This window comes from Mytilus edulis, chromosome 13, assembly GCF_963676685.1.
Source record: "Mytilus edulis chromosome 13, xbMytEdul2.2, whole genome shotgun sequence".
NCBI lineage: Eukaryota > Metazoa > Mollusca > Bivalvia > Mytilida > Mytilidae > Mytilus > Mytilus edulis.
The window spans coordinates 9,019,199-9,040,233 of NC_092356.1; the positions used below are offsets into that span (position 1 = coordinate 9,019,199).

Here is a 21,035-nt window from a genome sequence, read left to right on the forward strand (position 1 = left end):
AACCAACAACTTGAGCAAATACAAAAAATATTCTGTAAACAAGGAATTATTTGAATCTGGAAAAATTTTTGATTCTGGAAAATTGATTAGAAGTGTATGATGTAGATTCAAATAATTCCTTGAAAACTTGTATAACATTAAAAAAAATTTTTTTTAAGCCACCTCATGTTTTCAGTAAAATTTTAATGAGTGTAAACTGATAAGTTTTTTACATTGACCTTCCCCTTCACAAATGTGTTTTCAGGCATTACCATCCTTCAGAAACATTTTTTTCATTCAACATTTTTAGTATCAAGTGAAGTACATATTTTTGTCTCTTGACCCACTTTGCTATGTTTAGCTATGCTTACAGCTTTATATCAAATATCTAATGTACAGTCAAATAATAAAATAATTCACACTTTTTACAACTGTGTAATAAAAACTTGACATCTACTTTTGATTAATTCCCTGTTCAGTATCTAATTCATCATGGGTAATATTTTCAAAAGTGTACAACAAAAAATCCATATTGGTTAAAAATGTCATGAACAATTTGGAATTTAACCAATGACGACGTTATTTTCATTTTGGGGTACTTACAATGAAATTATCCATAATTCTTTATATTCTGAAACGGCCAATTATACACCAACGTTTGATCAAATAACCAAAGTATGTAATTTTCTTCACTTGGCCTAATCTTAACACTGACACATCTGCAGCCTTTGTGTCTAATTAAATATTCATAACAAATATAGTGACATGCTCAGTATGTTATACACTACATCAAAGATATTAATGGTTTTACAATTCGTTTGGCAAATACTGAACCATGTATTATTCAACAGTCATCTACAATAACTTCCAATATTAAGTTCATATTTATCCTGAATCATTACCCAATATGTTTAATATTGAAATGGTTATGACTGGAGTCGATTATCTAATGTGAGATTTGGGAATACAGCATGGTGACAATTGTGAAACACATTTATATAATCATAAATTACATATTTGAGATGTTTTTCTTTTGTATTGTAAAATTACACATTTATAATCACAAATTATATATTTGAGATGTTTTTCTTTTGTATTGTAAAATTGTACTGATTCTGCCAATAAAGGGTACTCTCTAGTGGAAATTAAATCATCTTATAGTTTAAAATATGTTGAATGCAAAGAAAGTGTCCTTCCTTATTTGTTGAGGGGTTTGTTAGAGGGTAAGTGTCCTTCCTTATTTGTTCAGGGGTTTGTTAGAGGGTAAGTGTCCTTCCTTATTTGTTCAGGGGTTTGTTAGAGGGTAAGTGTCCTTCCCTTATTTGTTCAGGGGTTTGTTAGAGGGTAAGTGTCCTTCCTTATTTGTTTAGGGGTTTGTTAGAGGGTTTTTCCACAATATTGTACGCTGCACAGTCTTTTTTGAGAATTATTTGATTTTTGGTGTTTTAACGCCACTTTTAAGCACCGCATTTAGGCTATTTCGTGGCCGCCAGTTTTTATTAGTGGAGAAAGATGGAGTGCCTGGGGAAAACCACTGACCTAGTCAATTAAGATTGGAGTCGAGTGCACCCACATGCGCAGTGTTCAAACACAAACTCAGTGTTGACTGGCTAGTGATTACAGCAGTAACTACTTAGACCACTTGGCCACTGAGGCCCTTAGTCTTTTTTTTTAGAATTCTTTGCCTACTATAGTGATGTTTGTTCTAATTACATCACAATTTAATACACATGTGTAGTATGATTGACACCATACCCGTAGCCGAGGGGGGTTCGGACGACCCCCCCCCCCCCCCTGGGCCTGTTGACACCTTGCAGGTCCAAAAGTTTTTGAATGATTTCATACTAAAACTTTACATGTTTGGTGAAAAACAGGAGATTCTAAGGGAAAATAGATTCTCTAGGCCCCCCCCTCCCCCTTCTGAATGCACCATTGGTTTTGAATTTGCTTTGGGGTGACTTTGTGATGATAAAAAGCACAGAAACATTGCTTTCATGTCATGATTTGATAACTCCATCTCATAATTTTTACATTAAGAAAACTGTGGACTCATTTCAATCCTTTTAAACTATTGTGAATAACGAAACCATGAAAGTGAATAAGTTTAAAATTTGTACTTTAATATCGGAAATTGTTCTTGAAGTTGTATAATTGAGTTAAAAAATAAAAAAAAATATATCTCTTTCTAAAAAGTTAAGAGAAAAAATAAAATTACATGTTCTGTATCCAGCTTAGCATGTAACATGTAGAGCTACAGCGTATTCAATTATTTTAGAATTATGCAACATGATGGCAAATCATACTGCGCTTTTTAACCTCCAGAAATCATTTAACGATTCAGTGCAATGAATGCATATCAAACATGTGTTTTTAACAATAAATTCAATGGTTGAATATGAGAAATTGTACAGCAAATTTATTTATTTCCTTATAAGATTATTGCATCATAACAAAGTCAACGCTTGAAAAAATCAATTTATAAAAATGTTAGAAAAAAGTTATTTGTAATCCAAATTTGATTGCAACTTTAAACACAAAGAATACTCATGACTATTTTCAAATGTCATTTCATTTGTATACCAAGTGTAATAAAATTGTGATGAAAACAAACAAATAGGTTTAAATAAATTTACTCTGTATTCAAAGTATATGTGCTGTAGAATAGCAAATTAATGAAATGTCATGGCAATTGAAATTACCAAACATTTGCATTAATTCAAGTTTGTTATAAAGACAAATATGAAAGCACAAACAATATATTCATCATTCTTTACAATATGAGAAACATATCTGATTTTTTTTTTAGGGCTATTCCAGATAAAAATGTATGGGGGGGGGGGGGGGGGGGGGGTTGGTTGGAAGGCAGTTTTTGTCAGCGTGTGCCGCCCAGACAATTGTAATTGAAAATTATAGTGCATTATAGTGTAAAAAGTTGCTCTGATACCCATGTATTATTAAAATTTAATACAATGTGCCTTCCAACCCCCCATACATTTTAATCTGGAATAGCCCTTATAAATATCAAGACATATTTGGTTCAATTACCAATTTCACATAATTTGTATTAATACTAAACATTAAAAGTCTAAAATGAAGACAAAAAGGAATTATATTCACCCTTAATTTTCAAGTATGTGTGACTTAAATTTCAAAAGTTAAATTTAATTCTAAACACAAAGCCTTAACTATGTATATGTTTGAATAATAACAGCATTTGTTTGACCAAACATTGTACGTCTGAGTTTGAAGACTTCACAAAGTCTGCCTAACAACACAAGCAAAGGGGTAAATATTTTTACAATTAAGTTACATTATCAAATTGAAAACTGGCAAACTGAGAAGAAAAATATGTAAATTTGTGTCTACTGTCCTGCTGGAAGATATATAAGTAGCAATAAGTAGATTTTAAGAAGTTAACAGGGTGTCAATGTACCAATAAATTAATCATTTGTCTGAGATGTTTGACTAAACCTATACACAACATCTTCCTATATCTATACATTGAAAAGTATTGATATTATTTAACATGTTTAAAGGACAATATTAATGAATAAATTTCTGGACCTGATAAATACCTATTGTCTAAGCACAAAAAAATGAGGGCAATATGTGTACATTTTATTTCTCAATAGCCTTTAGGGGAGGGTTGGGATCCAACTAATATGTTTAACCCCGCCCGCCACATTCTCTATGTGTGTGTCTGTCTTAAGTCAGGAGCCAGGATTCTCACCTACCGTTAGATGCATTATTCTCAATAATAAAAACCTTGCAATAATTTACAGTAATTAGTAGAGAGAATAATTAGTAGAATATGTTGGAGTTCATAGTTCCCTCCCCTTCCTCCACCTCAGCTGAAGTGTTTCATTTTATTTATCATCTGTTTCCACATTTATTTATTTTGTAAGTGCCAAAACACAATAGTGAAGCGTATTTATTTTGAACCTGATCATTATCGGAACAGAAATCACATAGTAATCAGTATATAAGTATGATGGATGAGTGACTAAATAGCTTTCCCAGAAACCCCGTTAACAGCTTTTTCAATAACACCAATCTATTACATCAAATAAACTGCCAATCGTTACACCGGATGATGAGTGATTGGACAGTAATTGCTTATAACCAGCAAAAAGAAACACGATATGGTTCTGTACTGTTGATATGCTACTGTGGAGTTGTCTCTAACTACCAATATCCTACAAGGATAAGACACTGGAGATATGTCCACACAACTCAATGTCTCCGTAATAATTGTATCAGAGCAAAATACCAAGTATTGATTTTTTTTCACTAAATCGGAAAATGACAATTGTGTTATTACCACTGAATTTTGCTGAGAGATGATCCAAAGAGCTGCAATTTCAGTCAATGTTTGGAATCACTCTATCAAAGCTGTAGTGATGTATGAAAATGAATGTGATTTTCATCAGGGAAGACAATGACTATATATTTGATAGTTTTGCCGAGCACTCTATAATCAATATGCTATTTGAGGCTTGAATGAGGATAACAGTCTAGATGGAGAGATATTAGATGTAAATAAGACAGCCAATCAATAGCTCAGAACTTAGGCAGATATTTTATACAATTACATCCTTTCACAGATATTTGGACTTGATAAATCAAGATCTATATCTACTGAGGATGAAGTATGCGGTCATTATTAAGCAATGCATTGCATTTTGTGAAATGATCAATATTGATTACAGATTAAAGCGAGTATTAATCCATTTCGGCCAATAAACAGATTTTTGGATATGATGAATGGGTATTGAAGGCAGATGAAATAATATAAAACAATAAAATAATTCTTTTTAAATCAATAATCAATTCAAATTTGTAAATCATTTATCTATTTCAGCTGTTGTCAGAGGACCTGTTATTATTTTATATCCATTTCAGCCAATATGAAAAATGAATTTGACAAAGGGCATGCTATACTAATTATCTGTGGCATCCAATACGACAATTGTGTATTTGACAGAACCCCCAAATGTTATGTATCTATTTGAGCCAATATGAAAAATGTGTATGGATAAGGCCATGTACATGATATATTAAGTATCTTATTCAGCCAATATGATAATCAAGTATTGATAGAGGACCTGATATATTTAATATCAATTTCAGTGAATACAAATGTACCTATCTCATTCAACATGATAAATGAGTAGAAAAAGATATGTATAATGATTTTGTAAAAATCCATCCTTATAAAATCAGTGTAACAACCTTATAACAAATGGACATGATATATATGTGTACTGAAAGAGGAAAGAGTTTAAAGACCGGGGATGACCTAGAAAATTTTACACCCCTACAGCAATTAAGCCTATTTGGAAATGGGCAGTGCTAAGATAAGAATCAGATTATTTTTAGTGAATTTGCTTGTTGTGTAAATAGAAAATAAAAATCTTTATTGTGAGTTATTTTATTTTCTCACTTTTTGGTCTTAACTGACCATTATTTATGTTCTGACAACTGTACAAGTTTAAAAGTAAAGAAGATAGCAATTTTTGAATTAATTTTGAAAAATGCTTCTCAATTCTTAACCCTGCTCAATATTTGAATAAAATCATATTTTCATGAATTGTCTCCCTTTTATACCCTAACCCCGGTCTTTAATGCTAATACAGAGAGAATTATACATAACATAATCTGTATCAGTAGCTGTTCATCAACCAGGAAAACCAATACAGCCCAAATGCTCTTTTTAATGTTTTCACAAAAAGAATCTTACCGAGTCTTCATCCGTCCACTTTTTTTCAATGCTACGAAGGGCTGGTGATTTGACCAGGGCTTGTAGAGCTTTCCCAGTGTCATAGCTGTGATTATGTAGCTGTAAATATCAAACATTTTGTTTATAACATTGAAGCTAATAGACTCATTAAAATGTTGTATTGTTAATATCAATGAAATGGCAACCCAACAACAAGAGCAAACAAAATATATAAAATTGACAATGGAAATTGGGAACATGTTCAGAAATCTCAACTTACTGTCATTACTTCATTTATTAGATGCTCCTGGCAGGAATTACTCTTCTGGGAATTACTCTTCTGGGAATTACTCTTCTGGGAATTACTCTTCTGTGAATTACTCTTCTGGGAATTATCTATGCACAATGCTGTACCAAGTCTAGAGTATGAGACTGGTTGTCCATTCTTTTTATTGGTTGATTTTGTCATTTTTGCCCCCCTTTATGAATTTACCTTGGAATTCGGTATTTTTGTGATATTTTTTTTACCCTTTTAATTGTTCAAAACAAAGTTAGCTTTGAAGGACTGTCTTCATTACTTTCTTGTGTTTCCTTCCATTTCAAATTAAAGAATTCTTAAAATCACAGGAATACAAATATGAATGTTGTCCTTAACTAAACACACATATGTTTCTACAACTCACTGTAGATTCATCTATTTTCGTGGGTATCAATTTTCGTGGTTTGAGGAAAACTTGCATTTTCTTGAATGTTTAATATCGTGGTTTTAGCAAAATCTATATACATTCCTTTTAAAAATTTGTAATTAGTTGAACGTTTAAATTTGTGGTTTCCCTGTATCCGTTTAATACACTAAAATTGATATTCAACGAATATTAAAGAATCCACAGTATTATGATAAAGATCCTTGAAGCTGGGTAGATAAACACTTACTGTATCCATAGCATTAATGGTGGTCTCGTCCATAGAGGCTGCCTGGCAACCATCATCTGTTGATCCTCCATCACACATTCCTGTAAACGCTGCCACACTTCTGCAATTATAATTAACAACTGTTAACAAGGATATAAAAAGATGTGGTATGAACCCCAATGGTTATAACTAACTAACTTTTAATAAGGTAACTTAATAATAGCTGTTAATAAGGTAACATAATTAATAACTGTTAACAAGGTAACATAATTAACAACTGTTAAAAAGGTTATAACTAACAACTGTTAACAAGGTTATTACTAAACCAGATGCTCCGCAGGGCGTAGCTTTATACGACCGCAGAGGTTGAACCCTGAACGGTTGGGGCAAGTATGGACACAACATTCAAGCTGGATTCAGCTCTAAATTTGGATTGTGATTAAATAGTTGACACAGCATAGGTTTCTGACACAGAATGAATGTGTTCTAATGAACTTAAAATTTTTGTTTTCTCTTAGAGCAATTCACTATGCTGTTGAATATTAATCCTCTCAAAAAAATGTTTGAAGAAATTTTCTTTTTTATTTATGAAATTTCAAATGAGAACCAGGTGCTCCGCAGGGCGCAGCTTTATACGACCGCAGAGGTCGAACCCTGAACAGTTGGGGCAAGTATGGACAAAACATTCAAGCGGGATACAGCTCTGAATTTGGATTGTGATCAAATTTTTGACATTACATGGTTTTTTTTTTACACAAAACAAATGTCAAGATTTTACAAATCAATTAAAGATTTCTTCTTCAAACTTTTTAAATCTAAAATTAAATAGTTGATCATGACACAGCATAGGTTTCTGACACAGAACGAATGTGGTCTAATGAACCTAAAAGTTTTTTTTTGCCTTTGAGCAATTCACTATGCTGTTGAATATTAATCCTCTCAAAAAAATGTTTGAAGAAATTTTCTTTTTATTTATGAAATCTGAAATGAGAAAAATTTAACCACCCCCCCCCCCACCCCCCCCCCCCACCCCCCATTTTTTTTCACATCCCATTTTCCCTTTTTCCAAAACTGATATCAATTCAAATTTCTAATGGAGTTTGCAACAATATCTACTCTTTTAAATACATCATAAAATATTAAAATGTAAAATAAAGTGCTTGTTATCACTGAATGGTAAAGATTGGTTGGTAGTAAAAGTGAATATACATTGTTTATTGTATAAAACAATAAAAAAAACTTCATCAGCAACATTTTATATTGGCAAATTTCCAATGAAGTTATTTACATAGTTATTGGCAAATACAAATAGAAAATGACATCATAGTCATGTCTGGCAAATTTCCAACATATATTATCAACTACTATTCTATACAAAGAAAGATAACTCCAATTGAAAATTAATTGCTATTGCACAATATTGTGCAATTAGATATTTCTTGCTATTGTGCAATACTGTGCAATTGAAAATTTCTTGCTATTGATACTATACTTGATATGGAATCCTGATTTGGACCAACTTGAAAACTGGGCACATAATCAAAAATCAAAGTACATATTTAGATAAAGCATATCAAATAAGCCCAAGAATTTAATTTTTGTTAAAATCAAACTTAATTTAATTTTGGACCCTTTGGACCTTAATGTAGACCAATTTGGGCCCCTTATTCCTAAACTGTTAGGACCAAAACTCCCAAAATCAAACCCAACCTTCCTTTTATGGTCATAAACCTTGTGTTTGAATTTCATTGATTTCTATTCACTTTTCCTAAAGTTAGAGTGCGAAAATTAAAGTATTCAGACGACGATGACGACGACGCCAACGTGATAGCAATATATGACCAAAAAATTAAAATTTTTGCGGTCGTATAAAAATTGAACCCAATTTTTTTAATCACATCCCCCTTTCCCTTATTCCAAAACTAATCTCAATTAAAATTTCTAATGGAGTTTGCAACAATAACTACTCATTTAAATACATCATAAAATATTAAGATGTAAAAAAACTGCTTGTTATCACTGAATGGTAAAGATTATTTTAATTTATCAGTTGGTAGTAAAAAGTGAATATACATTGTATATTGTATATCAAAGATTTAAGTTGATTCTGGACAAAGAAAGATAACTCCAATTAAAAAAAAATCTTGCTATTGCACAATATTTTGCAATTAGATATTTCTTGCTTACTATTCTGGACAAAGAAAGATAACTCTAATTAAAAAAAAAATTGCTATTTCACAATATTGTGCAATTAGATATTTCTTGCCATTGCGCAATACTGTGCAATTGAAAAGACTTGCTATTGCACAATACTTAATATAATAATTTTAGATCCTGATTTGGACCAACTTGAAAACTGGGCCCATAATAAAAAATCTAAGTACATTTCGGGATTCAGCATATCAAAGAACCCCAAGATTTCAATTTTTGTTAAAATCAGACTAAGTTTAATTTTGGACCCTTTGGACTTTAGTGTAGACCAATTTGAAAACAGGACCAAAAATGAAGAATCTACATACACAGTTAGATTTGGTATATCAAAGAACCCCATTTATTCAATTTTTGATGAAATCAAACAAAGTTTAATTTTGGACCCCGATTTGGACCAACTTGAAAACTGGGCCAATAATCAAGAATCTAAGTACATTTTTAGATTCAGCATATCAAAGAACCTAACTGATTCATTTTTTGTCAAAATCAAACTAAGTTTAATTTTGGACCCTTTGGACCTTAATGTAGACCAATTTGAAAACGGGACCAAAAGTTAAGAATCTACATACACAGTCATGACAGTTAGATTCGGCATATCAAAGAACCCCAATTATTCAATTTTGATGAAATCAAACAAAGTTTAATTTTGGACCCTTTGGGCCCCTTATTATGTTGGGCCCAAAACTCCCAAAATCAATACCAACCTTCCTTTTATGGTCATAAACCTTGTGTTTAAATTTCATAGATTTTTATTTACTTAAACTAAAGTTATTGTGCGAAAACCAAGAATAATGCTTATTTGGGCCCTTTTTTGGCCCCTAATTCCTAAACTGTTGAAACAAAAACTCCCAAAATCAATCCCAACCGTTTTTTTGTGGTCATAAACCTTGTGTCAAAATTTCATAGATTTCTATTAACTTAAACTAAAGTTATAGTGCGAAAACCAAGAAAATGCTTATTTGGGCCCTTTTTGGCCCCTAATTCCTAAAATGTTGGGACCAAAACTCCCAAAATCAATACCAACCTTCCTTTTGTGGTCATAAACCTTGTGTCAAAATTTCATAGATTTCCATTCACTTTTATTAAGTTAGAGTGCGAAAACTAAAAGTATTCGGACGACGATGACGACGACGCAGACGACGACGCCAACGTGATAGCAATATACGACGAAAATTTTTTCAAATTTTGCGGTCGTATAAAAACTGTTAACATGGTTGTAATTAACAACTGTCAACAAGAAACCTTAAACCACAGCATTATCTCACAATTACTACAGTCAATATACAACTCACTGCATTTGGGACTTACAATATTTCTGTAAGCTTACCTTGCAGCTCTTAGATACATCATTAAGTCCCCATCCACAACAAGCATAGGCCTCCATTTGGGGACCTCCCAAGTCTCCATTTTTTCCGGCATCTGTGATGGTGGCACATTCTGCTGACAGACGGGTAAACGAGCCTGAAATAAAATAGAAATATTTACCTTTTTGTTTAAATATAAAGCAGCAACAACAAACACAATGTGTATATTTGATATTGCTTATGTTTTTTATTCCCCCCTCCCCTCCAAACCCTGGTAAAAAAATATATCACTAGAAGTGGAAGTAACAGTTTCAGAATTTCTGCACATGCAGATAAATCAATTAAAATTTGCGCCATTTATCAAGTATAAAATACTGTGACTATTCAATTTTACACAATAAAATCTTATATCTATACATGATGAGTAGGTTCAAAGGGTGTTTGGGACCTCAAAAAATTATCTTTGTGTCAAGTATATGTTCAAGCATTGCTAGTCCAGAATATAATGAATAGGTTCCAAAGGTATTTGGGACCTCAACGATATTTGGGTCAAGTATATGTTCAAGCATTGCTAGTCCAGAATATAATGAATAGGTTCCAAAACTGATATCAATTCAAATTTCTAATGGAGTTTGCAACAATATCTACTCTTTTAAATACATCATAAAATATTAAAATGTAAAATAAAGTGCTTGTTATCACTGAATGGTAAAGATTGGTTGGTAGTAAAAGTGAATATACATTGTTTATTGTATAAAACAATAAAAAAAACTTCATCAGCAACATTTTATATTGGCAAATTTCCAATGAAGTTATTTACATAGTTATTGGCAAATAAAAATAGAAAATGACATCATAGTCATGTCTGGCAAATTTCCAACATATATTATCAACTACTATTCTATACAAAGAAAGATAACTCCAATTGAAAATTAATTGCTATTGCACAATATTGTGCAATTAGATATTTCTTGCTATTGTGCAATACTGTGCAATTGAAAATTTCTTGCTATTGATACTATACTTGATATGGAATCCTGATTTGGACCAACTTGAAAACTGGGCACATAATCAAAAATCAAAGTACATATTTAGATAAAGCATATCAAATAAGCCCAAGAATTTAATTTTTGTTAAAATCAAACTTAATTTAATTTTGGACCCTTTGGACCTTAATGTAGACCAATTTGGGCCCCTTATTCCTAAACTGTTAGGACCAAAACTCCCAAAATCAAACCCAACCTTCCTTTTATGGTCATAAACCTTGTGTTTAAATTTCATTGATTTCTATTCACTTTTCCTAAAGTTAGAGTGCGAAAATTAAAGTATTCGGACGACGACGACGACGACGCCAACGTGATAGCAATATATGACCAAAAAATTAAAATTTGAAATAAAATAGAAATATTTACCTTTTTGTTTAAATATAAAGCAGCAACAACAAACACAATGTGTATATTTGATATTGCTTATGTTTTTTATTCCCCCCTCCCCTCCAAACCCTGGTAAAAAAATATATCACTAGAAGTGGAAGTAACAGTTTCAGAATTTCTGCACATGCAGATAAATCAATTAAAATTTGCGCCATTTATCAAGTATAAAATACTGTGACTATTCAATTTTACACAATAAAATCTTATATCTATACATGATGAGTAGGTTCAAAGGGTGTTTGGGACCTCAAAAAATTATCTTTGTGTCAAGTATATGTTCAAGCATTGCTAGTCCAGAATATAATGAATAGGTTCCAAAGGTATTTGGGACCTCAACGATATTTGGGTCAAGTATATGTTCAAGCATTGCTAGTCCAGAATATAATGAATAGGTTCCAAAGGTATTTGGGACCTCAATGATATTTGGGTCAAGTATATGTTCAAGCATTGCTAGTCCAGAATATAATGAATAGGTTCCAAAGGTATTTGGGACCTCTTGGGTCAAGTATATGTTCAAGCATTTCTAGTCCAGTATATGTTGAGAAGGTTCCGAGGGTATTTGGGACCTCAATGATCTTCAGGTCAAATATATGTTCAAGCATTGCTAGTCCAGTCAGTGTTGTAGCAGTCCTTTACATTATGAGTATTACAAATGTGCATTTATTCAATAAACTATAGTATTACAAAATTTCTGCATCTTCACTGTTTATTTGGTCCAGTAATTGATGAACTTTAACTGGACCAAACCATTTATTACTGGACATTGTCACATGTCTGTCAGACCATGGAAATGACTGTATAATGATGTAATCTCTGGCTGAATTTAAACCTTCCAATAACTCTCCCTCTACTGTATAATGATGTAATCTCTGGCTGAATTAAAACCTTCCAATATATCTCCCTCTATGTCCTCAATCAGTATAAGTGTTAAAAGATTGTGTCACTTTTATATCTTTGAAGACATTTGCAATAGATTTCCTTGTTGTATAACTATACAACTCTTTTTTTCCCTTTGCCTAGGGATTAACATCTGATATTATATTCACTTCTGTTTGTGCCAGGGGATATAAAACATGTGATTTACAGTTGTATTTTATTTACTATCTTGTTACCATATAAAGACAAACATATATCAAGTATATATAAAAGGAGATATGGGTTGGGGTATATCTCTGTGAGTCAGAAAGCCAACACAATTTTTTATTATATAATTGCAAACATGAAACTTTTTTTTTTTTTAAATGTAAGTGAAAATCAGGGTGTACAATAACTCAATCGTGAAGTTAAGGTGATCGCGGGTCACCACAACAAGACAATACCATTATCATTTCCTCAACTTTATTTGGAAGGATGATCATCAATTTTGATTGATTGATTGTTGGTTGCTTAATGTCCAGTGGCAAATATTTCATGCATGTTCAGGACGAGAACAAGTTAACAAAATAGAATAGGTATAGGTCTTGTAATAATAGAGGCCACCCAGGATGATGGTCGGGGAAACTTGGACTGCCACTGGAAAATGAGGGTATATTGGATTGTGGCAGAAATTTTGCCTTGCAACAGGCCACCTACAGACCCCTCAAAATTTGAATATGTAAGGTTTTCTCTTGACAAAAAGCTTGCCTAATTATCAATTAGAATAAATCAGTCTAGATGACATTTATGAATTTGTTTATGAATGAATGGAAGCAGAAATCCCTTAAAAAAGCTTTAATTTAAAAATATTTAGTTATAGGGATCTTGTCAATGCTCATTCAAGAGGACCTTCAGTAAAAATCTAAGCGCCTTTTTCACAAACCTTGTGATAATACAAACTTTCTTTTATTTCTGGCCTCTAAACTTAAATGCCTATAAAATTTAGAGATAGGGAGAATTAAAGCCAACCCATCACTTTGTTGACCTTTTATACACACTTTTTGTGTTGATAGTCTTCACTTAAATGCATAAAATGCGAACAATTTATTTCACAATTTACACCACAAATGTCATGAGGTTGCAAAATTTGATTTTAATAGAAATTGTGGTATTTAACACAGTTTAACAACAATCATAATTTAAATAAAAAAATATTTCAGCCTGTACCAGACAGTTTTGCAGTAAATACCGATAATTCCACAGGTAAAACTATTTTACCTGTACGAGGACCGACTTCAAAGTAAATCAGGGTGTACAATAACTCAATCGTGAAGTTAAGGTGATCGCGGGTCACCACAACAAGACAATATCTCTAAAGGTAGACAATGGTAGTGTCAAACTATATGCTGATCAGATAACCCAGGGGTGTCAGCAAGTTTTATACACAGTCAAACCTAATACGTTTATTTAATTTACTTAGTATGGTGTAATTAAATAGGTATATTAATCACTTAATTATTGATTAGTTTTAAATACATGTTAGTTTATACTGTATATCAAACCATTTTAATTGACTTCATTGGTGTAACAAAAGTATCAAGTTCAAGAACACTGTTAAAAAAAAGTATCAAGTTCAAGCTTTAAGCTAGACAATTTTATCTCCAAAATGTGTAATATAGTTATAGCCATACATCGTTGTAATCTCTTGTTCTGGGGGAAAGTAACTTTAAAATAATCCTTCAGAAATATGATACTGTTTTTTTTGTTTTATTAATTTGTGAAAATTATTCTTTTTTATTTAAGATCAAAATATACAGTATTGAAAATTCATAAATGGAAATAGACAATTCTCATTAGAAGGTCAATTATTGAAATACTTCATTTCTGAATAAATAGAAAGTAAAATAAAAATCTCAGTTAATATTTATAAAGCCCAACAATGCAAGTTTATTAAATAAAGAAAAAATATTTAATAGTTGATTATTAAAAACATCACCAACAAGGACAAATTTAGGCGATTTTTAACAGATTTTATCTTATCAGCTTAAAAATACATGTGTCTTTGAAACCTGTTAAATTGACATTTCTTTTCTGCAAAGAAATCATTGGTGATATATTACACTGGATAATATATTTGTATAATTTAATACGGAATAGCTAGACAACTATGTTATGTTGACAGTTCATATCTCGGAAGGTCTATGGACTCGATCAATAAGCCGGTAGCCAAAGAAATGTAGAAATCTATAAAGCCTTAATACAAAGATCCTACTATAACATGTCGTCTCTCTTAATGTCAATTTCACTGTAAAAATTTCCCAATTCATTGCAGACAAAGACAATCTGTTTATTAAAAGTCTATAAATTGATCAATATAAACCTCTAAATGGATTACAGCGATCATACCATAAAGATTTAAAGCCACCACAAAAAGACGGCATTTTATTTCCATTGTAGCGATTTAAACAGCTCATGACTTCTGATTCAAGTTTTTACACTTGAGATGGTTAGGTATTATAAATATTTTATATTCATTTTATACAATGTCAATAGAATGAACACAGAGCGATAAATTGTTTATTTATGACAAAATCAACATAAGCGCTGAAGTAAATTTTGTAAAGTGTGAATAAAACCTTAACAACACTTGCCAAAATATTTTTCCCTTTTTACATTCAATTTAAAGATCTGAAATTCCGATTGATATTTTAACTTATTACAAATAAGATGGTTTTAATTGATTACATACGCAAATAACAAATTCATGGACCATGAAAATGAAATATAATCTCAATTTCTAATTCAACGTAGGCAATATTTCATCACTAGAATATCACAAAATGCATTTAAAGTTTATCTAAACTGAGCTTATAATTCAAGGCACTTAAGTTTCGTTTTAATTTGAAAATAATTTTAATCTCAACTGAATCTGGTGTTAACTTCATGTGAATTTCAATCTCAGCTTTTAATACACAATTTAAGTACATAATTATTTAAATTCTGTATCAATAATTTTCACATGAAATTCACATGAAGTTTTGATTTAGGACCCTCCCTTTTATATCTGTACAGGATCTGCATTATTCATTTAATTTAGAAGAGCACCTCTTACAATGAGAAATAAAGAGAGATATGAGGTTTGAATTTATTAGAAAGAACCCACAAACATGAAAAGGACACCTCAAGGACTAGGTGAAGAACATTTAAAATCCAGTGGGAAATATTACAAGCCAAAACAACTTTTTTTAAAGACATATAAACCTGGTTGCTCGACCCGACTCTGATTTCCCCCTGCATGGTGGCTAGTCTTTTACATACCTGGTGGCTCGACCCGACTCTGATAACCCTCTGCGTGGTGGCAAGTCTTTTACATACCTGGTGGCTCGACCCGACTCTGATTACCCCCTGTGTGGTGGCAAGTCTTTTACATACCTGGTGGCTAGACCCGACTCTGATTTCCCCCTGCGTGGTGGCCAGTCTATAACATACATGGTGGCTCGACCAGACTCTGATTTCCCCCTGTGTGGTGGCCAGTCTTTTACATACATGGTGGCTCGACCCGACTCTGATTTCCCCCTGCGTGGGCGTGGTGGCCAGTCTTTTACATACACGGTGGCTCGACCTGACTCTGATTTCCCCCCTGCGTGGTGGCCAGTCTTTTACATACCTGGTGGCTTGACACGACTCTGATTTCCCCCTGCGTGGTGGCCAGTCTATTACATACCTGGTGGCTCGACCCGACTCTGATTTCCCCCTGTGTGGTGGCCAGTCTTTTACATACATGGTGGCTCGACCCGACTCTGATTACCACCTGCGTGGTGGCCAGTATTTTACATACATGGTGGCTTGACCCGACTCTAATTTCCCCCCTTGGTGGTGGCCAGTCTTTTAAATTTTTAAATACCTAGTGGCTCGACCCAAATCTGATTTCCCCTGGGTGATGGCCAGTGTTTTACATGTATAACTAATGGCTCCAACCTGACTCTGATTTCCCCCTTGGTGATGGCTAATGTTTTACATACCTGGTGGCTCGACCCGACTCTAATTTCCCCCTGCGTGGTGGCCAGTCTTTTCGTCTTAGGATTATATTCTAACACATAGAAGTAATTGTCCCTCTCTACTCTAAAGTCCTTCACTGAGTATATATCTGGGAAGTGCTGTACTCGACACTTTCCTCTACAAAATTAAAACAGATTACAACAAACTTTTCAATCAAATTATCAATATTGAATTTGAACTTTTTCTGAAAATTATATCAAATGTTTTAAGTACCCTTAGAATTTTCAAACTTTTTTCTTTTTTTTATTAAAATTTCAAAGCTTGTAGGTGTTATCTTCTTCTTGTGCATGTGTGTATAGCATTGTTCAAAGTCAACTGTGCTTGAGGGCCTTTTATAGCTGACTATGCGGTATGGGCTTTGCTCATTGTTGAAGGCTGTATGGTGACCTATAGTTGTTAATGTCTGTGTCATTTTGGTCTCTTGTGGACAGTTGTCTCATTGGCAATCATACCACATCTTCTTTTTTATATTAGTTAATAGAAATCTAAAGATATATGGTAATTCACAGTGTCATACCAAAATATCAAAGATACATATTTTTTTAACATTTTTTATCAATGAGTTTCACTAACTTGCAATCGTGAAAACATAAATATATATTTCGCACTTTGATTTATTCTAAAAGTCTTTATTTCTCCTAAAAAATGTAACATGCTTTAAAGGCAAAAAAAGCATGCATAAAATATTTTTATTAGGAAATGCATTGATGCAGAAAAAAACTTGTACATAAATATATATATGGTAATATTCTGCAAGGAGACATACTTTAATAAATATTAATTTCAAAATGTATTAGGAGGTAAATAACTTTAACAACTTTAGAACGACCCTGTATGACATTTAAGTTTGTTACACTATTCAATAAACCATACTTAAATATGCATTATATAATACTACCAGGTGTGAAATTACAGGCTCCTATGCGGCTCCTTTAAAAATCAATATTCAGTACCAAGACCTAGGTTTCTGTACAATCAATTCACAATGACACTCTGTCAGATAATTCTCAATGAGTATATACCATATTATTATATCAATACGATATCAAATAAAAACATATTCTTGAGTAATTAGACTTCTACCGGCTTTTTAACACATTTAGATATCATACAAAAGTTGATGTTATCAGACGGCTAAATTAAATACCAATTTAAAACGGGCTGATGTATAAATCGATACTCAGTTGAAAGCAGTTATTATAGGAATGTTAAAACCTAGAATTTGATTGAAATCTAAGGGAAAATTCTTAATTATTCACCAGGGAGATTTAATACACTAGAAATAAAATCTACTCAAATCTCCACACTCATGAGGGGAAATTATTCTGTTTATGAGATTTAAGCGAGCTTCTGCCAATAAATGGTACGGCAGATGTGTTTTGTATAATATGCAGTGATCAGAGATACTATACAGCAATAAGATGATGACCTAACATAACACAGGGAGGATAGGATGTTATGATTGAGAAATTCTTTACAGCTAAATCTAAAGATGTTTATTTACTTACAACAGTTGCAAATTTTATGTATAAAATACAAGCCTCATTACTGATTTTAGTTATATTATTGACTTATTTTGTATTTGTCACAAATTTAATGTTGATTAAGTTTATATGGCAATAAATATTTGATTTTTTTTTTAACTGATTTTTATGGTTGTTCTTATGTTGTGTTCAACACCACTGTCCTTGATTAGGGGGAAAGGTTGAGAGCCCAAAAACACTGTAAACCCAACCACATTCTCAAAGTGCCCGTCTCAAGTCAGACACCCCTTATTCAGTGGTTATGATTGGTTGTCTGCCTCATTTGATTTTCATTTCTTGTATTCAGCATAAATAAGGCAGTTGGTTTGCAGGGGCGGATCCAGCCATTTTAAAAAGGGGGGGTTCCCAACCCAGGATAAAGGGGGGGGGGGGGGGGTTCCAACTATATGTCCCCATTCAAATGCATTGATCGGCCAAAAAAGGGGGGGTTCCAACCCCCGGAACCCCCCCTCTGGATCCGCCACTGGTTTTCTCTTTTCACTTGTTGCACATTTTGTCATGTGGAGGACTTATTAAACAGTTTTATGTGTACATGTTATGCTGCCCATCAAGGGCCCTTGATTGGAATAATAAAATATTCTTATTCTTATTCTTATTCTTATAGGTTTTGTTCATTATTGAAGGTCTTACAGTGCCCTAAAGATGTTTAAGGGCTGAATGGCGTAATAATTTGTAATTCAATTCATTTAAATACCTGTTGCAATTTAAGCTTGGTAATTAGCTATGTAAATATAAATTATGTAATTTGATTGATAGCTGTAAGTTTGACTTTTAATACCTAGTAGATAATATTTCATACATAATCATTGAGGAGATGAAATTGTACAATTAAATATTTACATGGGACTAAATCTACAGGAATGGGCAGAAAAAAGGGAAATTATGCAGACCTGGCCTTGAAGGCATAAAACTTTGCTCAGTGCTCCGAGCACAAAAATCATGCACGAAACATGAAATCCAGCAATTTGATTGGTTGATTTTCGAGTCTGAGTACAAAAATCATCCTCGAAAGTTTTATGACTGTGAGGCCTACTTGACTCAGTGCTCAAAGCTCACAAGTCTTGTTTTTACATGAAATCCAGCTCTTTGATAGTTTGATTTTGGTGAATAAGTACAAAAAACAGACTCAAAAATTTTATGACCGAGGGCAATAAGGTAATAACAATACCCTTAAAAAAAGTAGAAACTGCATTGTGCGAACTATTTATAAATAATTATTGTAAAGTAAAGTCACTTCAACAAAAGATCGGACAGATATTTAACTGTTTACATGGTGTGTAGATACAAATGTCTTAATTGTTTTTGTTGCACTTAAGTTTGTGATGTATATTATCTTTAGTCAGGAAATAAATGCTAACAATGTAAAGAGTTTCCTGCATACATGCTGGCTTATAATGTTATCAAGGAACTTTAACATCTACTAACTACAGAAGGTTAATTCAAGTAAGATATAGGAAGATGTGGTATGAGTGCCAATGAGACAACTGTCCATCCAAGTAACATAACAATTAATAAAAGTTAACCATTATAGGTCAAGGTACGGCCTTCAACAGGGAGCTTTGGAGAGTATATTCTGGATTTGTCAATTTTTGTAATGATCAAGTATGTCTGTTCTATAAAGCAGAGACTTAATATTTTGGTATGATGACAGTAATGCTCAACTTTCAGTTGCAGATGTTTTCTACATATTCAGCAATCAAAACCAATTGAAAAATAAAGGAAAGATATGTTGACAAAAAGAGGGACAGGTGGGAATTTTACTGTCTGGAAAATATAACGCTTAAAGTTTAAGGCAGGATTAGGATATTAATTATTGCCATGTAACAGGCCTCCGCATGGCATGGTCCCCTTGGAAGAGATTTATAAAAGTATTTCTTTAAATCTTAAATCCATCTTAAACTCTCAAAACAGTCTGGGTGCTTTTTATCATCATCTCTCTTCTTAGACGCTGACCTATTTTGATAATTACCTAGAATCACTTTACAATTGAGCTTTCCTGGTACAATATAAACCTCCTTTGAATGAAGGAGCACCTCTTGAGTTCTACTTACTTTAATGCTTTAACTGGATAAGTATCTGTGGAATTGGAGATGAAGAGCTCTCGAGATCTAATCACAGGATCTTGTATAACAAGACTGCGACCACTATCTGAAAATATAAATATCATCAAGTTAGGAAAAAGTAAAATCACAAAAGAACTGAACTCCGAGGAAAATTCAAAACCGAAAGTCCTTAATCAAATGGTAAAATCAAAAGCTCAAATGAATGTATACCAACTGATAATGCCTGACTTGGTACAGGCATTTTCTTATGTAGAAAACTTATGTGGTTTTATAGCTAGCTAAAAGGCTGGGACATTATATGTCAATACATTTTCCCATGACAATTCTTTCTAATAGATTAGTTGCTTATCTGTTCAAATTATGGTAAAATTTTATTTTGCAGAAATTATAGGTTGTACCTATAGCAACCAACACATTCAAACACTTAATTTTATGTAAAGGAGATCTAAGTACATTTATCAAACACAAATTGTTCATGTGTAAAATAACTTTAAGCATGTTTATAAAAAACATGCAATTACGTGTGAATTGACTTAAAGCAAGTTTATCAAACACTTAAATTTGTGTTAAATAAACTTTACAGCAAGTTTTTGTCAATTAAATCAAGATTTGTAGAAAAGCTTAAAGACCGGACTGGGGGTATAAATAGAATCCAATGAGAAATATTATGGCTTCTTTGGTTTTCTTTGCAGTTTTCAAGTGTAAGGACCATTTTTTCAGATATCTCAACTAATAATTTTTTGTTTCCTTTAGGAATGGGCAACCAAGTAGGAACATATATTATCTGCATTTTGACAAACTTTTGTTGAAAAAAATTCATAAATATAAGAAATATTGACTGTTCAAAAACTCAAGTGGTCAAATTTTCAAAATTTGAATTTCCCAGACTGACAGATAAGGCGGAGCTTGCATCAGCTGTTTTCTGTTTTTGTTTACATAAATACCACATGCACATG

At 32.5% G+C, this 21,035-nt stretch overlaps 1 protein-coding gene across 29 annotated transcripts in view; it reads right to left on the reverse strand.

Annotated features, from left to right (window-relative positions):
- LOC139501891 (arginine-glutamic acid dipeptide repeats protein-like) overlaps positions 1 to 21,035 on the reverse strand; it is a 96,972-nt gene that overhangs the window by 36,272 nt on the left and 39,665 nt on the right. For all 29 annotated transcript variants that reach the window (XR_011658681.1, XM_071291143.1, XM_071291139.1 and 26 more), the window contains 5 exons: positions 20,068 to 20,164; positions 16,436 to 16,589; positions 10,149 to 10,282; positions 6,632 to 6,731; positions 5,720 to 5,818 (listed from right to left, as the gene is read on the reverse strand). Coding sequence is in view for 28 of the 29 variants with exons in the window: in XM_071291143.1 (XP_071147244.1) it covers positions 5,720 to 5,818; positions 6,632 to 6,731; positions 10,149 to 10,282; positions 16,436 to 16,589; positions 20,068 to 20,164 (584 nt within the window). In the remaining variant the exon portion in view is untranslated. The remainder of the gene's footprint in view (positions 1 to 5,719; positions 5,819 to 6,631; positions 6,732 to 10,148; positions 10,283 to 16,435; positions 16,590 to 20,067; positions 20,165 to 21,035) is intronic.